This window comes from Asterias amurensis, chromosome 17 (assembly GCF_032118995.1).
Source record: "Asterias amurensis chromosome 17, ASM3211899v1".
NCBI classification, from domain to species: Eukaryota; Metazoa; Echinodermata; class Asteroidea; order Forcipulatida; family Asteriidae; genus Asterias; species Asterias amurensis.
The window spans coordinates 4,206,303-4,224,514 of record NC_092664.1 but is presented as its reverse complement, the minus strand read 5'-3'; the positions used below and the strand labels follow the sequence as shown (position 1 = coordinate 4,224,514).

Here is an 18,212-nt window from a genome sequence, read left to right as displayed (position 1 = left end):
CCGGTCGTTGGTTCAAGTCCCACTCCAGTAACTTGTTTCTGTTTTTAAACACGACTATTTATAAACTTACCCACCAGTCATTCAGTTGTGGTTAATTACTCACCACGAAAATGAAATTTGGCATACAGATTTGTGACAAAGTTTGGTTCATTATTTTTTGTCATTCAAAAAGTACAGAGGGACTATAACAGCATTGTTTAAAGCCATTATACACTTTCGGGAAACAGTATTGTCCAAGTCCCACACTTCGTGTATCACAACTAATATATAAAATAACAAACCTGTGAGAATTTAGGTTCAATCAGTCATCGGAGTCGGGAGAAAATAACGGGAAAACCCATTCTTGTTTCCGCGCGTTTTGCCGTGTCATGACATGTGTTTAAAATAAATCCGTAATTCTCGCTAACGAGAATTTATATTGTTTTAATGTTTTCTCCAAAAGTAAAGCATTTCATGGAACAATATTTCAAGAGAAGTCTTTCACCATTACCTTCTGTAAACCCTGTAAATTATTTGTAAATCTGTGTACTTTTTTTTTTTTTCCTGTACCGAAAGGGTATAATGGCTTTAAGAGTCTGCACACTTGGTGTATCTCAACTTCTGCATAAAATAACCAACCTGTGAAAATTTCAGCTCAACTGGTCGTTGAAGTCGCGAGATTACTATGAAAGGAAAAAACCTACCCTTGTCACACGAAGTTGTGTGCTTTCAGATGCTTGATTTCGAGACCTCAAGTTCTAAATCTGCGGTCTTGAAATCAAATTCGTGGAAAGTTACTTCTTTCTCGAAAACTACATCACTTCAGAGGGAGCCGTTTCTCACAATGTTTTATACTATCCCCATTACTCGTTACCAAATAAAGTTTTATGCTAATAATTATTTTGAGTAATAACCAATAGTGTCCACTGCCTTTAACAAAAATTCAGGACCAAAAATAAGCGAATAAAGCCGGGGAAACACCCCTTATGTTACTGTTTTACACACAGCGTAATTTGGTTCTTCATTATATGCTCCATCCATGTTTAAGACTTCTAATAACGGCCTTTATTACTTGTGTTTTTCATGCTTCTGATATAGGCAAAGTACACCTTTGGTTTCTTAATGTATATTAATTAATGTATGTGATACAATAAAACTTAACCTGTGAAAATTTAAACCAAAGCCATGATGGCAAATATGCTAGCGAGTGTGCTTTCGAATGGAAACATTTAACAATGGCTCAAACAAGTCATTCTAGTTATAGGCATTGCGGGTAACTTTGATAAACCATTGGCAACGCTCGTAAAGGCATTGGCAAGCATTGGCAAGCGTTGGTAAGCATTCATAATATATTCATAGGATATTGGTAAGGAGAGGGCCGACCGAGGACGACCGAGGGGTGAGACCAAGATGAAAATATTCACTATCCAGTAGCAACTTTCGGGAGAGTTCCCTGCAAAATTAAAATATTCATATTCGGTAGAAATTTCCCCACAGTATGAGAGCAGCATAAGGAGAAACGTAAAAAACGCAGTATATCAGGCATGTGAATTTTAAACTTTGAATTGTTTTTTTTAAGAGAGTAATTCTAGAAATATGAACTTTCTGAACTTTTGCGTACCACAAGGATTGCGAAGTTGGTGGCATGGCTGCAGTTACAAGATACTGTATTGTCCGTTTGTCTTGCAAGAATACACCCAGCTGTTGACCAATCACCAACTCCATCTGCTTTGGTAAAATCCCAGAACACGCATCTGAAACTTGTGTTGTCATGAGAACTTGCATTGTTTGACACCTGGAAATATAAAAATGTTGAAAAAAAAATGTGAGATCAGTTTGGCAAAATTTAAGTGAAATTCATCTCTAAAAGATAGGGCCATAGATTGGCTCCAAAAATAAACGACCTTAAAAACATACTTGGTGAGAAGCTGTTGGTAGGAAAAAACTACTTTGAATTAATATGGTTTTACAAAAATTTTCACCAAGAAATATTTGAATCTGAGAAATGATTCCATGCATGAATGTTTTTTTAGATTTCTGACGGTTGATGTCCGTTTCGTGAATACCGCAGCCAGAGATGCGGTTGGTATATTCGCTGTCACCTCGCTAAGTGGGATCGTTTTGACATACCCGTGAAAATACAGCTTTGAGTCTGATAAAATACCTTTCAATTCTAATGACACAATGAAGAAAACTTAAAGACAATGGACACCTTTGGTAACTGTCAATGACCAGTCTTTCACTTGGTGTATATCTTAACATACGCACAAAATAAGAAACGAGATAAAAGAAAATAAAGAAGTTGCGAGATAATAATAGAAGAAAAAACACCCTTGTCACACAAAGTTGTGTGCTTTGATGCTTGATTTCGGGACCTCAAAATCTAATTTTGAGGTCTCAAAAACAAATTCAAACATTTAACAGGGAAAACTGCTTCTTTTATTTGAAAACTCTGTTAATTCAGAGGGACCCGTTTCTCACAAGGTTTTAAACTATCAACAGCTCTTGGTTGATTGTTATCAAGTAAGCTTTTATGCTCACAATTATTTTGAGAAATTACTAAGTCAGTGTCCAGTGTATTTTAATACCATGGGGACAAATTAACGCTTTTTCAACTAAAAAAAGTTAAGTTAAACAAGGGAATCAATGTGTGGTGAAAAGGTTTTCAACTAGTGGTTTAATCCCAACGAGGCCTAGTGGTTCTATATAATTTTACCGAGACGAAGTCGAGGTAAATTATAAAGAACCAGGCCTCGGCGGGTTTAAACCACTAGTTGAAAACCGATTCAACACACTATGATGTCCATTCATAAATACCTTTTTGGTCTGAAAAATTACCACTTTTTAGTCAAAAAGTAAAATAAATGCAAAAATTATAATTGTTCAATAATTTCTTTCAACACAACACCCCTCCAGCTATAAAATGGTAAAGCCCTCTGCCGCCCTCGGGTAAACAACTTAAAAGGGAATGCTGTGCGAGTCGCGCATATCGCGTGATGTGGCACAACTGTTTCAGCCGTTGCTCTCGCCCAACAGGAATGAAGAAACTGTCTTATAAGAACAGGTGCAAGCTCGCGTGTCACGCCCATGTTTTATAACTTTTTACTGGTCATAAACAAAGGTTTATACACACCCACGTGACGCGCTCTCCACCAATAGGAATAGCGAAACTGTCCGAGGTATTTATGAATGCATGTTAAAAACTGGGTCAGGCAATTTTTATCTTATTTTGATCCTGGTCTTGTAAAAAGCTTTCTGGTCCAGTAAACACTTTGAGCTACAAGCCCTGCGGTGTTGTGAGGTTATCATTGTATTTGGTTTGCGGTATATCACCATTTATCTTCAAGTACGCGCTAATCCTCCAATCAGATTGGCGTGGTGATAAAAACCTATATTGCACGGCTAATATCACTACCATGCGTATTGTGTGTTCTATGTCACGCGCCTTCGGCCTCATTGGATATGGGACGCAGAAGCGCTATATTTTTCCGTATTCCACTCGCGCTTGTGTGATAACTTATAGTGTATATACTTGCCAGGTAGAGTTTGTTCTTTGAGAACCGTTTTGCTTTATATTCTACTACCATGGAGTAGTTTTTCAGACTTTCCGGTGCCGACCTAATCATACCTGTATTTCAATGACCAATGGTTGAGTCAGATTCACTAAGTCATGTCCTTCTACTGTCAGAGAGACAACAGGTCCAGCAACTTCAACGCTGGAGTTATTATCTCGGATCAAGGAGGACTGGAACAAGTCATCACTAGCATACACGATGAAACTGGCTTGCAGTCGGCTGGAGTTGTCACCTGCTGTACCAAAAATATATTCCATTAATTGCATGGCCAAACTGCCCAATGGCAAATTAACCACCAGAGGACCTGTAAACACTTCTTTCCAAGTCTGGCAGGCTTTCCAAAGCTCTCTCAACACAGTGTCCTCACCTGTTTTCATGTGTACATGTATATTTAAGTCCCATACATGTATATGGCAGTGATGCAAGGAATTGCATTAAAGTATGACTATTCATGCTAGAGTAGTATTGGTGGTAATATTTGAGTGTTATATAGCATGGAAACAGACTTTTTTTAGACAGATTTTTAAGTTTATGAATTATGAGACTTTCAGCACATTCAGCAGCCATGCCACTGCCAGAAACACCGAGGCAAACTCCCTTTTCTTAGCGATAAGTGTACTGGGTTCTCTTACGTGCATTACACAACACGCAGGACCTTCGGCTTTCTGTCCCATCTGAAGGATGAAGCAATAATGGTTTTAAAAGTGTCTTGCTCAATTACACAAGTGTCCTGACCTGGACTCGAACCCCCACTCTGCTGATCAGAAACAACAACAGAGCTTGAGTCAAGTGTGTTTGACCACTCAGCTCTAATTACACGTAACCGAAATCATTGAAAAGGTTTCAACCATCCTTAAACAGTGTAACCATCCTCTTAATAACTTAGGAGGCTAATTATCTTAGCTTGCAGCTGAGAAGCTGAAGGATGCAGCTACAACATGTTTGAGCCGCATAGTCTATATGTGACCCACTCTGTGAAAATGAGTCAGATGTCGCCCAATGCATTATTAAGTTATGGACAGTCTAATGTGGAAAATGTAAAAAGATCTATAGATGCATGGTTAACCTTTAGAACACTTACTTTTAGGCAATAAAGCTATGAATACAACAATTTTGTGGTCATACTTATGTCTAATTTGTATCCTTATGCACGAAATGGTAGTTTAAAATATAATTTTACTTGTAATTTGTTTTTCACCAAAAATGGTGTAGTGGCTTATTTCAAACGGGAGTAACTCAGCAACGCGATACACCCCAAAGCTTAGACATATACCAAATTACTGCTGCTGATATGTTCTTTCCAGCCATGCATATAACTCAATTCTTGAAATGGCCTACATCTGACTCATTTTCACAGAGCGGGTCACATATATGCACACCAAGCACAGCCAGAGATCAAAAGTGTGAAAGAACCTGGAAGGGCCCCAAAAAACACACCTGTATACATTAGCAGCGAATCAATGCACAACTCTACTTATAAATGGCCTTAGCCGGGATTTGAACCAGGTCCAGCAGGGCCACATTGGTGAGAAGCGAGTGCTTTATGCACTTGCAAGCCCCAACCCCCACCTGCTTTCAACTCTAAGTAGTACTTTCCAACATTTGATGTGCGTATCGTATCAATGTTTAAAACTGACGAAAGCTATATTATGGGGAGTTATTTAATAGTTTCAAAGAAACCTAACTATTTCCAGGAAAATGTTCAACAAGAATAATCAAAATTAATAAACGTACCAGTCACAGATCGTAATATTTCTCCAATATTTTGAGGCAGCTGAGCGGATGCAACGACCTCAATATCAGGGGGTATCTCACTGGTGTTAAAGGTCTTCACTTCCGTTCCTTCTAGTGAGCCGATTTCCTGCGGCCCTCCAGGTTGTTGAACCGACACAAAGCTGAATCCACCATTGGCCTCCATTGGGTCTAGACTTACCCCTTCAACATGGAGGCTCGGTTGCTGTATGCTAACCATGCCCTCCTGCTGAAGAGTAGAACTGATCTGAGCCTCGACTGACTGAACGATCCCTGATGAGCTGACTCCGTTGTCGTTAGCAAGATCATCGTTGGTGTTCTGATTCATAAGGATGTTATTGACAGTCCCTACTACAGCTACTGTGACCTGTCGGGTCACAATATTAATTGTTAAGTAGTTGCTAAAGTAGCATCGAGAAGTAAGAATATTACCCATAAAAGAATTTCACCCATACATTGATGTTAGCAGTTTATACTCAGTTACTTCCCCAAGTCCTGTTTAAAATAGACACAGGCATATCACAGGGTTGGGATTAGAACCCCTTGACCTTTGCCAGTTCTAAAGCAGACATCTTGACCTCCGAGATTGCCCTGTACATATAGGCCTGTAGGCCCACCTTTGATTCCTACGTTTTAGCAGCAGATACAGCAAGAATAAAAAAGAAGCATCGAGGATGATGACTTATAATTGGTCTTACCTGTAGAAATCAGGAAAGGGTCGAGTGTAACAGTGTCCTTTTTCCCATTCTAAAACTATGTGGCTGTGCAATCTTAATATTTTTTCTTTTACAACTATTTTTCTAAAGAAGTTTAAATCTTAGCGACCGGACGATGCATAAATGGAGTTAAAGATACTAGACACTATTGGTAATTGTCAAAGACTAGTCTTCTCACTTGGTGTATCTAAACACATACATAAAATAACAAACCTGTGAAAATTTGAGCTTAATTGGTCGTCAAAGTTGCCACAGGAAGTTGTGTGCTTTCAGATGCTTGATTTCAAGACCTCAAGTTCTAAATCTGAGGTCTCAAAATCAAATTAGTGGAAAATTACTTCTTTCTCACAAACTATGGCACTTCAGAGGACGCCGTTTCTCACAATGTTTTACAGAGATGCCAATATTGAACTTTAAAAAAGAGTAGCATCTCCCAAAAGTTAAGGGCGAGCGTGGCTTGGGCTGGGCTCCCTAAACCGATCTTTCAATTACTCTCTACAATGTTAAATAGCTCATTTTCAGGCATTGTCGTGAAATAACAATTACCTCTGTATGCACCACCAGAACAGCTACAAATGTTTATAATGGCCAGTGAAAAAAAAATCTGGGGAAAAAAAAAAATCCCTCATCTTCTGACTTTGTTTTAAAAAAAAAAAACATAACAAAGGGTGGCCTTACTTAAATGGTTTTGTTTTAATGGTCAGAAATGCAACAACAAGCTATTGGGAGAGAGAAAAAAAAAAAAAAAACGCTGTCCATATTTTGGGCATTTTCTGGACATCGGTGCTACAATTACTAGTAAGAAAACATGGAAACTGTCTAGCTTAGATCTCACAGGCCACTCAGTTGAAGGTATTTTTGTTCAGAAGGTCTCCTTTTTTGTCGCCATTATTTCTTACTTTTTGTGCCAAGCTTCGATGAAGTACATGTACAGACAGCGTGGGCACAATAGTAGTGGATACATGAGGAATGAGGTTACTGTGACACGTTAGCTCACACACAACCTCATTCCCCACGCACGTGTGCACTATTTCCCATGGTGTAATAGAGATCAATGGGTACGATCTTGCAGCAATGCACTAGCGTAAAAATACTCATCCGGCCAGCCAGCGGGGGATCAGAGGGCACGCAACAATCATTACGTCGAGACACGTATATTGTTCAAGTGAATTCGCCGCTATTATTCAACACTATGTCTAAAATTAAAAGTGTTTTTTTCTTTTCTGTTACAATTATTTGGATATTTTTCTTAATATTTATTTCCACTTAATAGTTCATTCGTTGTTTGCATGTATCGTACGATTTAATAAAATTATATTGGGCGGCTTGTTTAGCGTGTTTTATTGAGTATCATCGTAGCGTCGTAGTCACGGCTCGAAATCGTATTTGCTTTGCCCAAATCGTGTATGTTGGTATCTCTGGTTTTATACCATCAACCTCTCCCCATTACTCGTTACCAAGTGAGGTATATGCTAATAATTATTTTGAGTAATTACCAATAGTGTCCACTGCCTTTGATACACCTTTTTTCAGGTTATTTCACTGTAACCTTACTGGTTTCCTGAGGGAACAAACACTTTGAGCAAAAACCAGCAGACAAAATCATGCCTGTTCAATGATTAATTAAAAAGATTTCCAAAACTCTACCTCAGGATTACCGGATCCAGCATCCACAATTTTCATCAAGATATCAGCCACATCTTCTACCTCTACCTCTTCGTCACCAACTGCGCTGTTGTCTTGTGTCTGATTTTTGAGAAAAATAGCAACTTCCTCAGCATTACCTTCAGTCACCTCAACCTGTGCATTCAATAAATAAATAGTTATTGGTTGAATAAATAAAGACAATTCAATTGGCATAAAAGAAAAGGTCATGTACCCTATTGACATACAACTCTAAAACAAAAACCCAGACATCTGTTTCTTAATAATTTTCCTGACTTTTTTTTGTAAAAAGAAAAAACCCAGCAATGAATGTTGTTGTGCTTTTTTTTCGGGGTGGGGGGGGATCTTTGTTTGATTGTTTGTTACACAAGATTTGACCCACTTCCACTCACACAAATACAGAAAAGTTGACTTTTCTAAAACAATTACAAAAAGTGTCCTTTATGTCAACAGAGCACTCCATTTCTTAAATTAAAACACAATTTCTGTTTCAAGTTTTATTTGTTGACATTTTTACTGAAAATGTTTGATTAAATAAATGAACATTATAAGCGATATCTCGTCATTTTGTGATGATTATTCAGAAGCGACTGGTCTCTTAAGGAAAAGTGCATTCAAAAAGATGTGCTTCTGTAATGGTGTCCATTGCATTGCACACTTTACAATTTCAAGTCGACTTTTACCATGCTTTTGTAATCTTAAATATATACCGCAATAACACTTCATCACTTACATGTATGTAGACTTAGACAAATAAATTGTATTTACCCGATCAGCAACATCTTCGATGGTGAGTTTAATGGCTTCACCACAGCCGAGAAGCGTGTAGTTTGCCTCCCACTCAAAGTAAAGAGGTGGGTCAACCACCAGACAGTCTCGTACAGCTATTGGCTCACCAGCTGAAGGAAAAATTATTCAAAATGAAACCTTTAGATAAAATCAATGCATATAGAAAGTAGACATGATATTTGGTCCTTTGAAAAAGTAAGAAAAAGAAGTAAAGAGCTCGCATACATGTACATAATTCTTGGGCATTGCATAGTTTTCATGCTATTTAAAAACTATTTTCCTGACCTGAAAGTGCTAAAAGAAATCGGATATCCGACCTAAGTAGGAAGAATGTCTTGCCTGGTTTTTGAACGAAGAGTGTACTTTATGTAATTACTCAAAAAATTAACGTCCATAAAAACTTATTTGGTTAAGAGCAATGAGGGGCTGTTGATGTTCTATAAAATTGTTTGAAGTGACCCACTTCGAAGTAATTACTTCACACATTAATGAGTTTTTAGAGAAAGAGCTAAGTTTGTACCCCATTTTAATCTGAAGCCTTTCTCAGGCATCTGAAAGCACACGATTCCATAAAACAAGGGTCGGTTTTTCTGTCATTATTTTTTTACAGCTTCAACGACCAATTGAGCATACTGGTCTTTGACAATTTCCAAACAGACACCCTGTCCTTTAAAGAATAATGTGCAAAACTTTTCGATTGTTAAATAAATAAATTGAAAGGTCTTAAAATTAAAAGTAGGGTCAAAACTTTGGCATTGCACCCAACCCCCTTAACTTTTGTTTAACACCTACTTGTTTTAAAGATGGTAAAAGATGCAAAATTGTTGCTTAAAAATGCCCCAATTTATTAGAATTAATAAAAACATTTGAATCTGATGAGAAATGGTTCATTCATGCAAGATCCTTAGATTTCTGAGGATTGGTGTCTGTACCGCTAATGCTGCGGAGAGAGATGTGGTTTATTACCCACTGCCACCTTGCTAAATGTTCTTATGAAATTATCATGACAGTTTTGTTTTGCAATTTTCTCAACAAGTACACACCGTCAGCTGAAACTTTCACAGGTGTCAGTTCATTGACTCTTTCGCGATAATTTTGCAAAAAGTTTTCTCGAAAATTTTACAAAATAAATCAGCATAGGCCCTACACTGACAAAATAATCTAGTATAGACTGACCTTTAAAAGCCATTACATCCATATCGAGTTGGTTAATGGATTGACTGATTGATTGATTGATTGATTGATTGATTGATTGATTGATTGATTAATTGATTGATTGAATGATTGAATGGTTGACGACTGACTGACTTCTTCGACTTACAAATCAAACACTTTATTCATTCACAAAATGTACGGAGTTTTAAATACAAAAAAACATAGAAAACTAAAAAGTTACATTTAATATCTTGAGAACTAAAAAGATACATTAAATATCCTTTTACATATAACAGGTCTGTAGCTGGAAATTAAATTACATCCAAATTAGAAATTAAGCAAATACATTAGTATGGCATGATTGATTGATTAATCGATTGATTGATAGACAACTTACCATTGGTTGTGTTAAGTGTACATCTCTGAAAGGACTCTGCAGTTTGTCCTGCCTTGGTGGGCTGCCATTTAATAGTACGGTCAAGAGTTGAATCATGTGAACTGATGACGTCACATTGACCTGAAAATGAGTAGAAAGATCTGATCAGCAAAGTGTCCCTGACCGAGCTACTTCACTATACTTGCTTTGTCTTTTAGATGGGCCGTAGGTCCTGTGCTCTAGGGTTAGTAATAATAATAATAAGTTGGGGCGCTAATCATCCTTACTCGCAGCTAGAGCTGAATTGCGAAGGACGCGGCTACAACATGTTCGAGAAGCAGGCATGCAAGGGCGCATTCATCTGCCAGCCACATCAACCCATTATGACCACGGAGCACAGCCAAGATCGAAAGTGTTTGATTTTTTCCTGAGGGAGGAAAACCCGGATAGTCTGGAAAACCCTCGTGGCACAGCAGAGAACCAACGCACAACTCAACTCACATATGGCCCCGACCGGGAATCGATCCGGGGTCACCTTGGTGAGAGGCGAGCGCTTTACGCACAGGCCAACCGTGCCACCCCAAAGTAGTGCACCTAACAGAACCCAAAACACTTACTGTGGAAGAGTATTTCTGTTTCACATTATTTATGTGCGGGTGGGACAGTAAGCGATTAGTATTGCGTACTAGGATTGGTTGTGCGTATTATAACAGCCCTTGCATCGTTTGCCGTCACACGGCGTGCAGTACCCAGCCGTCTTTTTAACCGCCTCGAACCCAATTGTGCATCTGTGTATCTGTAAGGTGCGTACAAACGTTACGTGTTTGAGGATAATAAATAGTCTGTTGTGGTGTTATAAAACAAATATTGACTGCATTTACTCGTGCTATGGTTAAAACTCAGACTCCCTCAGTGATCCCCAAACCGTTCCATTTTCCTGAGGCGCTTGACACCTTTGGTAATTGTCAAGAAGACCAGTCTTCTCACTTGGTGTATCTCAACATATACACAAAACAACAAACCTGTGAAAATTTGAACTCAATTGGTTGTCGAAGTTGCGAGATAATAATGGAAGAAAAAACACCCTTGTCACACGGAGTTGTGTGCTTTCAGATGCTTGAATTCAGGACCTCAAAATCTAATTCTGAGGTCTCGTAATCAAATTCAAATGTTTTAGTGGAAAATTACTTCTTTCTCGAAAACTACGTTACTTCAGAGGGGGCCGCTTCTCACAACGTTTTATAATATCAACCTCTTCCCATTACTCATTACCAAGTAAGGTTTTATGCTTACAATTATTTTAAGTAATTACTTATTTTGAGTAATTGCTTACAATTATTTTGAGTAATAGTGTCCACTGCCTTTAAGAGAAGTTTGTACTCACCTCCAACCGATATGAAGAAAGAACACTCCAAAACCACATTATACTGTTGTTCAAAACGTTGAGTGTAGTCCACTTTGTGAATTCCTATGAAGAATGTACCGGGCAGTAGAGATGGTGTCAAACTTGTTTGGCCGTTCCATCCGGTTATAACCGGTTCATTCCAGTCCACACTGGAACTATTGTCACCGGGTTCAGCAACAACACTCAAGTTCATTGGACAGATGATATCCACCACTACAAATATCAAAGCACAAATAAATGAAACTTTATTTCAAATTTTGCCTCATTTATCATCTTTTCATTTTAGTATTTATTTTCCAGACCTGGAAGAATGGTATTGGTTGGTCCAATCGTCTTGTTTTTGTGACCATTGACCAAAACAGTTATGAGGATTGTTTAACTATGCTGGGAATATGAGTTTTTTTATTTTTAATCCCAGCTATTTCACTTCTTTGTTTTTTCCTTTTAATGAGCAATAAAATAGCATTGCACCCTGAAATCGTCGTCACACTAAATTTTGCAAGGAGAAAGGTACAGGACGTCACTGTAGTACAAAACAAAAGTGTAAGGCCGCCAGGGCTACTCCCAATAGTATAAAGCATTTTGAAAACCATTTCACTTCTAATTATTTTTATTCACAAAAATTTTAATCTGAGAAAAGTTTCTGTCGGACACATTTCTCAGTTTGTATATTCCAATTACCGATTATTCTTACTGCATGGACTTAAACACTCCAGATTGTTTTCATAATTAAAAAAAAAAATGCAACAATGACATTTTTTACAAGTTAGTTTAATAAATGTAGATATCTTCATTTATATGGGATTCAAACAATAGAATGGTTCCAAAAACCAAAGGTATAGTTTACCTTAAAATCCTCCTAAATTTATATCGAATTAAGGTTCTAAAAAATAAACGGTTCATTCCCATTAAATCCAAGTCAAAATTTAAAGTATTGTTATTTTGTTTCATCAAAACTACTGTTACAATTGTTTAATGCATCTGCAACAAAGGAACAATTCCATGCAATTAATGTTTTTAGAACTCAAAACGGGAAAAACCTTACAAACCTGTAACTGTGACAATGAAAGAGCATTCTGCCTTATTCCCTGCTCCGTCGGTGGCATTAAACATCACTTCGGTATTACCAACACTAAAGGTACCCAAGCTAAACATCTGACAATCGTAGTAACCAGTCGATGAGCAGCCAAAGCTTACAAAGGGAGTGCCGGAGTTGTCTGTGAACACTGGTGGATTCCAGCTCTGAGTCACTTGACTTGACTGCATGGTGACAGGGATAGTGGCATCATTGGGACAACCAGTAACCATTGGTGGCTCGATATCTGAATGGAAAAAAAAGGCATAAATACAAAGCCATTCAAGTTAAAGGAACTGGACAACTTTGGTAATTGTAATAAGACCAGTGTTCTCACTTTGTGTATCCAAACATCATCATCAATCATCATAGGCTGTTGCCCGTTGATGCAACAACCGCCCACTTCTCCTTGGTTGTGTGGCTGGTGCAGGAGTGATTTTGCCTCGCTGTAAGGTCGCCGAACAATATGCATAAAATAACAAACCTGTGAAATTTTGTCTTAAAGGCAGTGGACACTATTGGTGTTGGTGTATCTCAACATAAGCATAAAATAACAAACCTGTGAAAATTTGAGCTCAATCTGTCATAGAACTTGCGAGATAATAATAAAAGAAAAAAACACCCTTGTCACACGAAGTTGTGTGCATTTAGATGGTTGATTTTGAGACCTCTAGTTCTAAATCTGAGGTATGGAAACCAAATTCGTGGAAAATTACGTCGTTCTCTAAAACTATGGCACTTCAGAGGGAGCCGTTTCTCACAATGTTTTATACCATCAACCTCTCCCCATTACTCGTCACCAAGTAAGGTTTTATGCCAATAATTATTTTGAGTAGTTACGCCTTTAATTGATCATCGAAGTTGCAAGAGAACAATAAAAGAAAAAACACACCCTTGTTCCACAAATTTGTTTGCTTTCAGATGCATAATGAAAGGCTTCAGGCCTGAAGTCTTTTATTACTTTAGTGAGAAATAACCTCTTTCTCAATAACTGCGCTAATTCAGAGGGAGCCGTTTGTCACAATGTTTTATACTATCAACAGCTCTTCCTTGCTCATTACCAAGTAGGTTTTTATGTTAGTTTTGTTTTGAGTAATTACCAATAGTGTCCAGTGCTTTTAAAGGCAGGGTACACTTTTGGCAATTATACTCTACAAAATAATGACTGTAAAAAACCACTTGAAAATTAGCACTGAAAAGCTGTTGATACTACACAACATTGTGAGAAGCAACTCCCTTTGAAGTAGTGCAGCTTTAGAGAAAAGGGGTTATTTTCACACATAAAAAAATGAATCTACAAGGACTCCAGGCATAAAGCCTTGCACAGGCATCTGATCGCAGACTATCCTATTAAACAAGGGTGTTTTTTTATTTCATTATTTCTTGCAACTTGGATGTCTATTTGAGCCAATATTGTCACAGGTTTGTTTTTTATGCAAATGTTGGGATACACCCAGTGAGGATACTGGTCATTGACAATGACCAAAAGTGTACCCTGCCTTTTAAGTAAGACATATCCACATGTTTAAACACAACATGCAAAGCTAGCCAAGATTGTCGTTTTCATTCTTGACTAAACTACTAAGTAAAAGTTGTCAGTTTAAGTCAAATAAAGCACAGCTGTTTGTAGCCCTGGCGGCCTTACACTTTCTTTTTGTACTACAGTGACGTCCTGGACATCAGGGTACATTTCTGGGGGCGGAAAATTTTCACAGCTTCATAACTCATATCTTACCTGCAAGAAAGCACCAATTTCAACAGATTCACATTCCATGGCAGCATATGTTTTTCTGCGGTGGGTTTTGATCGTAAGTTATTCTTCACAAATCCGTCATTTTCATGAAATAATGCAGCTCGCAACGTTAAGGAATTCCCATTTTTGTTCGTACTCTCACAGTCTGCCGTGTGTACGCAAGACGCACGACGCCCAAATTTTGAATTGTGTTGCGTGTTAACGCTGTGCAGTCAAGATACGGTGACCTAGAATTCATGCGTCTAAGCTTGCATCATGCGTCTTGCACGCGAATGTATACGCGTACGCACGACAACAGACAACACTGTGAGAAAATGATCGAAACAGGAATTGTTTAATGTTGGAAGCTGCATTATTTCACAAAAATGACGGATTTGTGAGGAAAATATGAGGACTAAAACCCTGCGCAGAAAAATGTATGCCGCCATGGAATGTGAATCTGTTGAAATTAGTGGCTTGTTGCAGGTAAAATTTGAGTTATGAAGCTTTGAAAATTTTCCACCTCAGAAACGGGCCTTAATTGTTAGGACTCTGTATCTGTGTACAGAGGAAGAGTCCTATATAGGGCTAGGCTGTTTGAGACCTTTGATCTATAATATCTGATTCGTTTGAGATATTACTTTGTTCTTCAGTGTTAGAAAGACTTTTTAAAATTAAACTTTGAGATGGGTGGGTATGTCAAAACAATCTAAAAAATAAATAAATAACATAGATTACTATAATTGAAAGAACTAAAATAATAGTTTTTTTGCAGCTGAAATGTAGGGCTATTGTATATTCTGAATTAGTATTAGAATTTGACTTATTTGTTTCACTACACAAGGCATTATCATTCTCTTAGATGTCAACCCTATTCATACCCGTCTTCTGTTTTATTCAAGTGTTGATAAAACATTTGTATAACTTTGTTGCTATCCTATCACTTTGTGAATTATTTATTTGAATAATTTGTGAAAGAATAAAAAACAAACAGTCGGAAGGGGCTAGCTGTGGGCTTAGATTTTTAAGGGGGGGGGGGGTTCATATCATCTCAGCAATTAGAAGAAGTACTATAGGATTCGCTAAAGGGCATTGTTTAAAAAAATGTTCAGCAAAATCAGAGACAATGCCTGCCAATCCATCAGTTGAGTTGATATGGAATTACCTATTGGTTTTGGTTCGAGTGGCAAAAAAGGCCTTCTCAATGATCCTCCTATAGAAATATATGAAACATAGAATATGAAACATACCATAATCACATCTGGCTCCGTTGAACCCAGGACGACATGTGCATGTGAAGTTGTTTAATCCATATTCACATTCTCCCCCATCCGAACAAATTGCTTGGCACTGAACCAAATCTGAAATTATGGAATTGAAGTGTTACTGAATTTCTTTCTACTACTATATGAACTGTAAAACTTTTGATATTTCAAACAAATTTTTGTCATTTAGCTTGAACAAAGAAAAATTAACTATGGTGGAACTTGAACCTCTGACGTACAGGTGCGCTCTACCAAGACCAACTGAGCTATATTGCCCTACCCTATGTTAGTGATCTCCCTTTTTATCATTATCTTTGTTTAAAGACACTGGACACCTTTGGTAATTGCCAAAGACCAGTCTTCTTACTTGGTGTATCTCAATATTATGCACAAAATAACAAACCTGTGAAAATTTGAACTCAATTGGTCGTCAAAGTTGCTAGATAATAATGGAAGAAAAAACACCCTTGTCACACAAAGGTCTCAAAATCAAATTTTAATATTTTAGTGGCAAATTACTTCTTTCTCAAAAACTCTGTTAACTTCAGAGGACCCGTTTCTCACAATGTTTTATACAATCAACAGCTATCCATTGCTTGTTAACAAGTAATGCTAACAATTATTTTGAGTAATTACCAATAGTGTCCAGGCCTTTAAGGATGCAACCCATACAACTGCGGGATAGCCAGGCGGGATGGCACCAAATTTTTGTTAAAAACTTTTGGGAATTTTCATAAAATTCAACCATTTAAAAAAATTATATTTAGTCAGTTTCCCTTGTAGTTAGTACTTTAAGAAATAAAAAAGTTGCATCCCCATTCTATCGTAAACTTGAGTGTGGTCCATGCATCGTTGCAGAATGGCTTGTGACCACCAAAATAGGGCTGTATATAACTCATTTTATAGAACTCCTTAATTCTGAGGTCGCTGGTTCAAGTCATGCTCTTTTAAATTGTCTTTGTTCAACCCAAAAGAAATGTGAAGTTAATTAGTAAAGGTAAGGTAAGGAGTTAATTAGTAAAGGTAAGGTAAGGTTCCTTTTCATATGAACAACTTTCGCGCATCTGCTCACTGAGCTCCGTGTCCCTACGCTCAGGGCAGGAAAATGACACTCAAAAAGACCCCTCACTGACAACTTTTGCGAGTAAATGGAAAGTACGTCTAGGTTTCTCACCAACTAGCTACGCATTTCAAAGTTCAAAGTATTACCTTTAGCTTGGTTATTTTTTGAGTATTTATTATGCTCGGGAAAAAGGGGCTTTTTTAGTCGAAAACGGGGTGTAAAACCTCAAAACCGGCAAAGTCAATGGAGGTCAACACGATTATTGACCATTTTCCGGTGGGTTGCCTCACTAAAATGAACGGCACAGTCGTTCCTTTTGTCCTACAGATTCAACTCGCACTTCTGAATAAAGTAGATTTCCGTTCCACTCATATAAGAATCATTCTGATTGGACTAGGGGAAAAAGGGGCTTTTTTGCTTCCAATCATTCAACGTCTCTCTTCTAAGACATGACCCGATTACCATAATGCAAAGTATTTCTATAGTCTGGCTCCATATATAATCTCTTGTAAACACGCGTATAATGTAGGTTGAACGGGGGACTAGATTAGACCACGCAGTCATTTCATCGAAGATGAAGCACGCCGGACGGGTGTTAGTTTTGCCCACTTCAATGTTCGTTTTTCATTGATTCAATGGCTCAAAACTATAGTTCAGTGTAAGAATATAGATCTTACAACATGGGGTTTCTGTTATTTTCATAACATTCACTGGATATCAGCAAAATGAGTCTTTTTTGTCGTCAATAGTAGTCGGACCGTATCATTTTTCTTCGAGGGGTGACTGTTGAGTGTTGTTGTGATTGTCGCTATAGTCGCGTGTTTCCCCATCTCGCCTACACATAGACATGTCACACGTGCAATACGGAGGTAAGATTCAATGTAAAGAATTTGTTTGTTTCTTAAATTTAAAAAACATGTTTCTACCTAGCATGACATTACTTTTAAGTAGTAATTTACAAACATGACATGATGGGTCTTGTACAAAAAGTAAAAACATAATCATGCAATTTTACATTGCTATTAACTTAACTATCAAGCCAACCAAACCTAATCTTTCAATTATCCCAAGCAAACAACTATTAAAAAACAACAGTATATTTGACTTTAAACTAATTTGGACCAACTGCTAACCCTCAACATTTCGGAGTAACATGGTGGCTCGGTCATCGGTGCACATTCCTGTCAGCGTAAGTTGGCAATATGCATTTTTGTTTTATAACTGTGTTATTTAACATTTTGATTTGTAATTTTCTGAACAGGCTCTTTTGATGGCTGATAAGGAACCACCTAAGAAGGAGTCGACGCAAAAGACAGCAGCATGACTATCGGCAACTCCACATCGGACCAGCAGTGCCAACCGTAGTTGCGATAACAAAACCCCGTACCAGTCGGCGAAGCCAGAGGGTTAATACGAACCGCAAACGACAATCTGGTCCAACACGTACAATTTCGACAGCTAGTCAACAGATTTGCCCCATTTTTACCACCTTCGAAAATGTTGACACAATTTTTAAGGACACGATCCTCAATGTCTTATGCATCAGTTCATAACACTCAAAACACCATTGACGAAATATTTCAAAGAAAAGGGACAACAACTTACCAGCTTACCTTATACATATATACCTTATACATGTTATTATTTTGTTTTCGATTATACTAT

General features: G+C 37.7%; 1 protein-coding gene across 4 annotated transcripts in view; it reads right to left on the bottom strand.

Annotated features, from left to right (window-relative positions):
- Positions 1-18,212, bottom strand: part of LOC139949633 (uncharacterized) — a 60,352-nt gene that overhangs the window by 9,273 nt on the left and 32,867 nt on the right. For 3 of the 4 annotated variants that reach the window (XM_071948075.1, XM_071948076.1, XM_071948077.1), the window contains 9 exons: positions 15,470-15,580; positions 12,462-12,734; positions 11,392-11,625; positions 10,029-10,148; positions 8,456-8,586; positions 7,670-7,822; positions 5,289-5,673; positions 3,608-3,789; positions 1,601-1,774 (listed from right to left, as the gene is read on the bottom strand). In XM_071948075.1, the coding sequence (XP_071804176.1) occupies positions 1,601-1,774; positions 3,608-3,789; positions 5,289-5,673; positions 7,670-7,822; positions 8,456-8,586; positions 10,029-10,148; positions 11,392-11,625; positions 12,462-12,734; positions 15,470-15,580 (1,763 nt within the window). The remainder of the gene's footprint in view (positions 1-1,600; positions 1,775-3,607; positions 3,790-5,288; positions 5,674-7,669; positions 7,823-8,455; positions 8,587-10,028; positions 10,149-11,391; positions 11,626-12,461; positions 12,735-15,469; positions 15,581-18,212) is intronic. The other variant, XM_071948078.1, reaches the window with a different exon arrangement.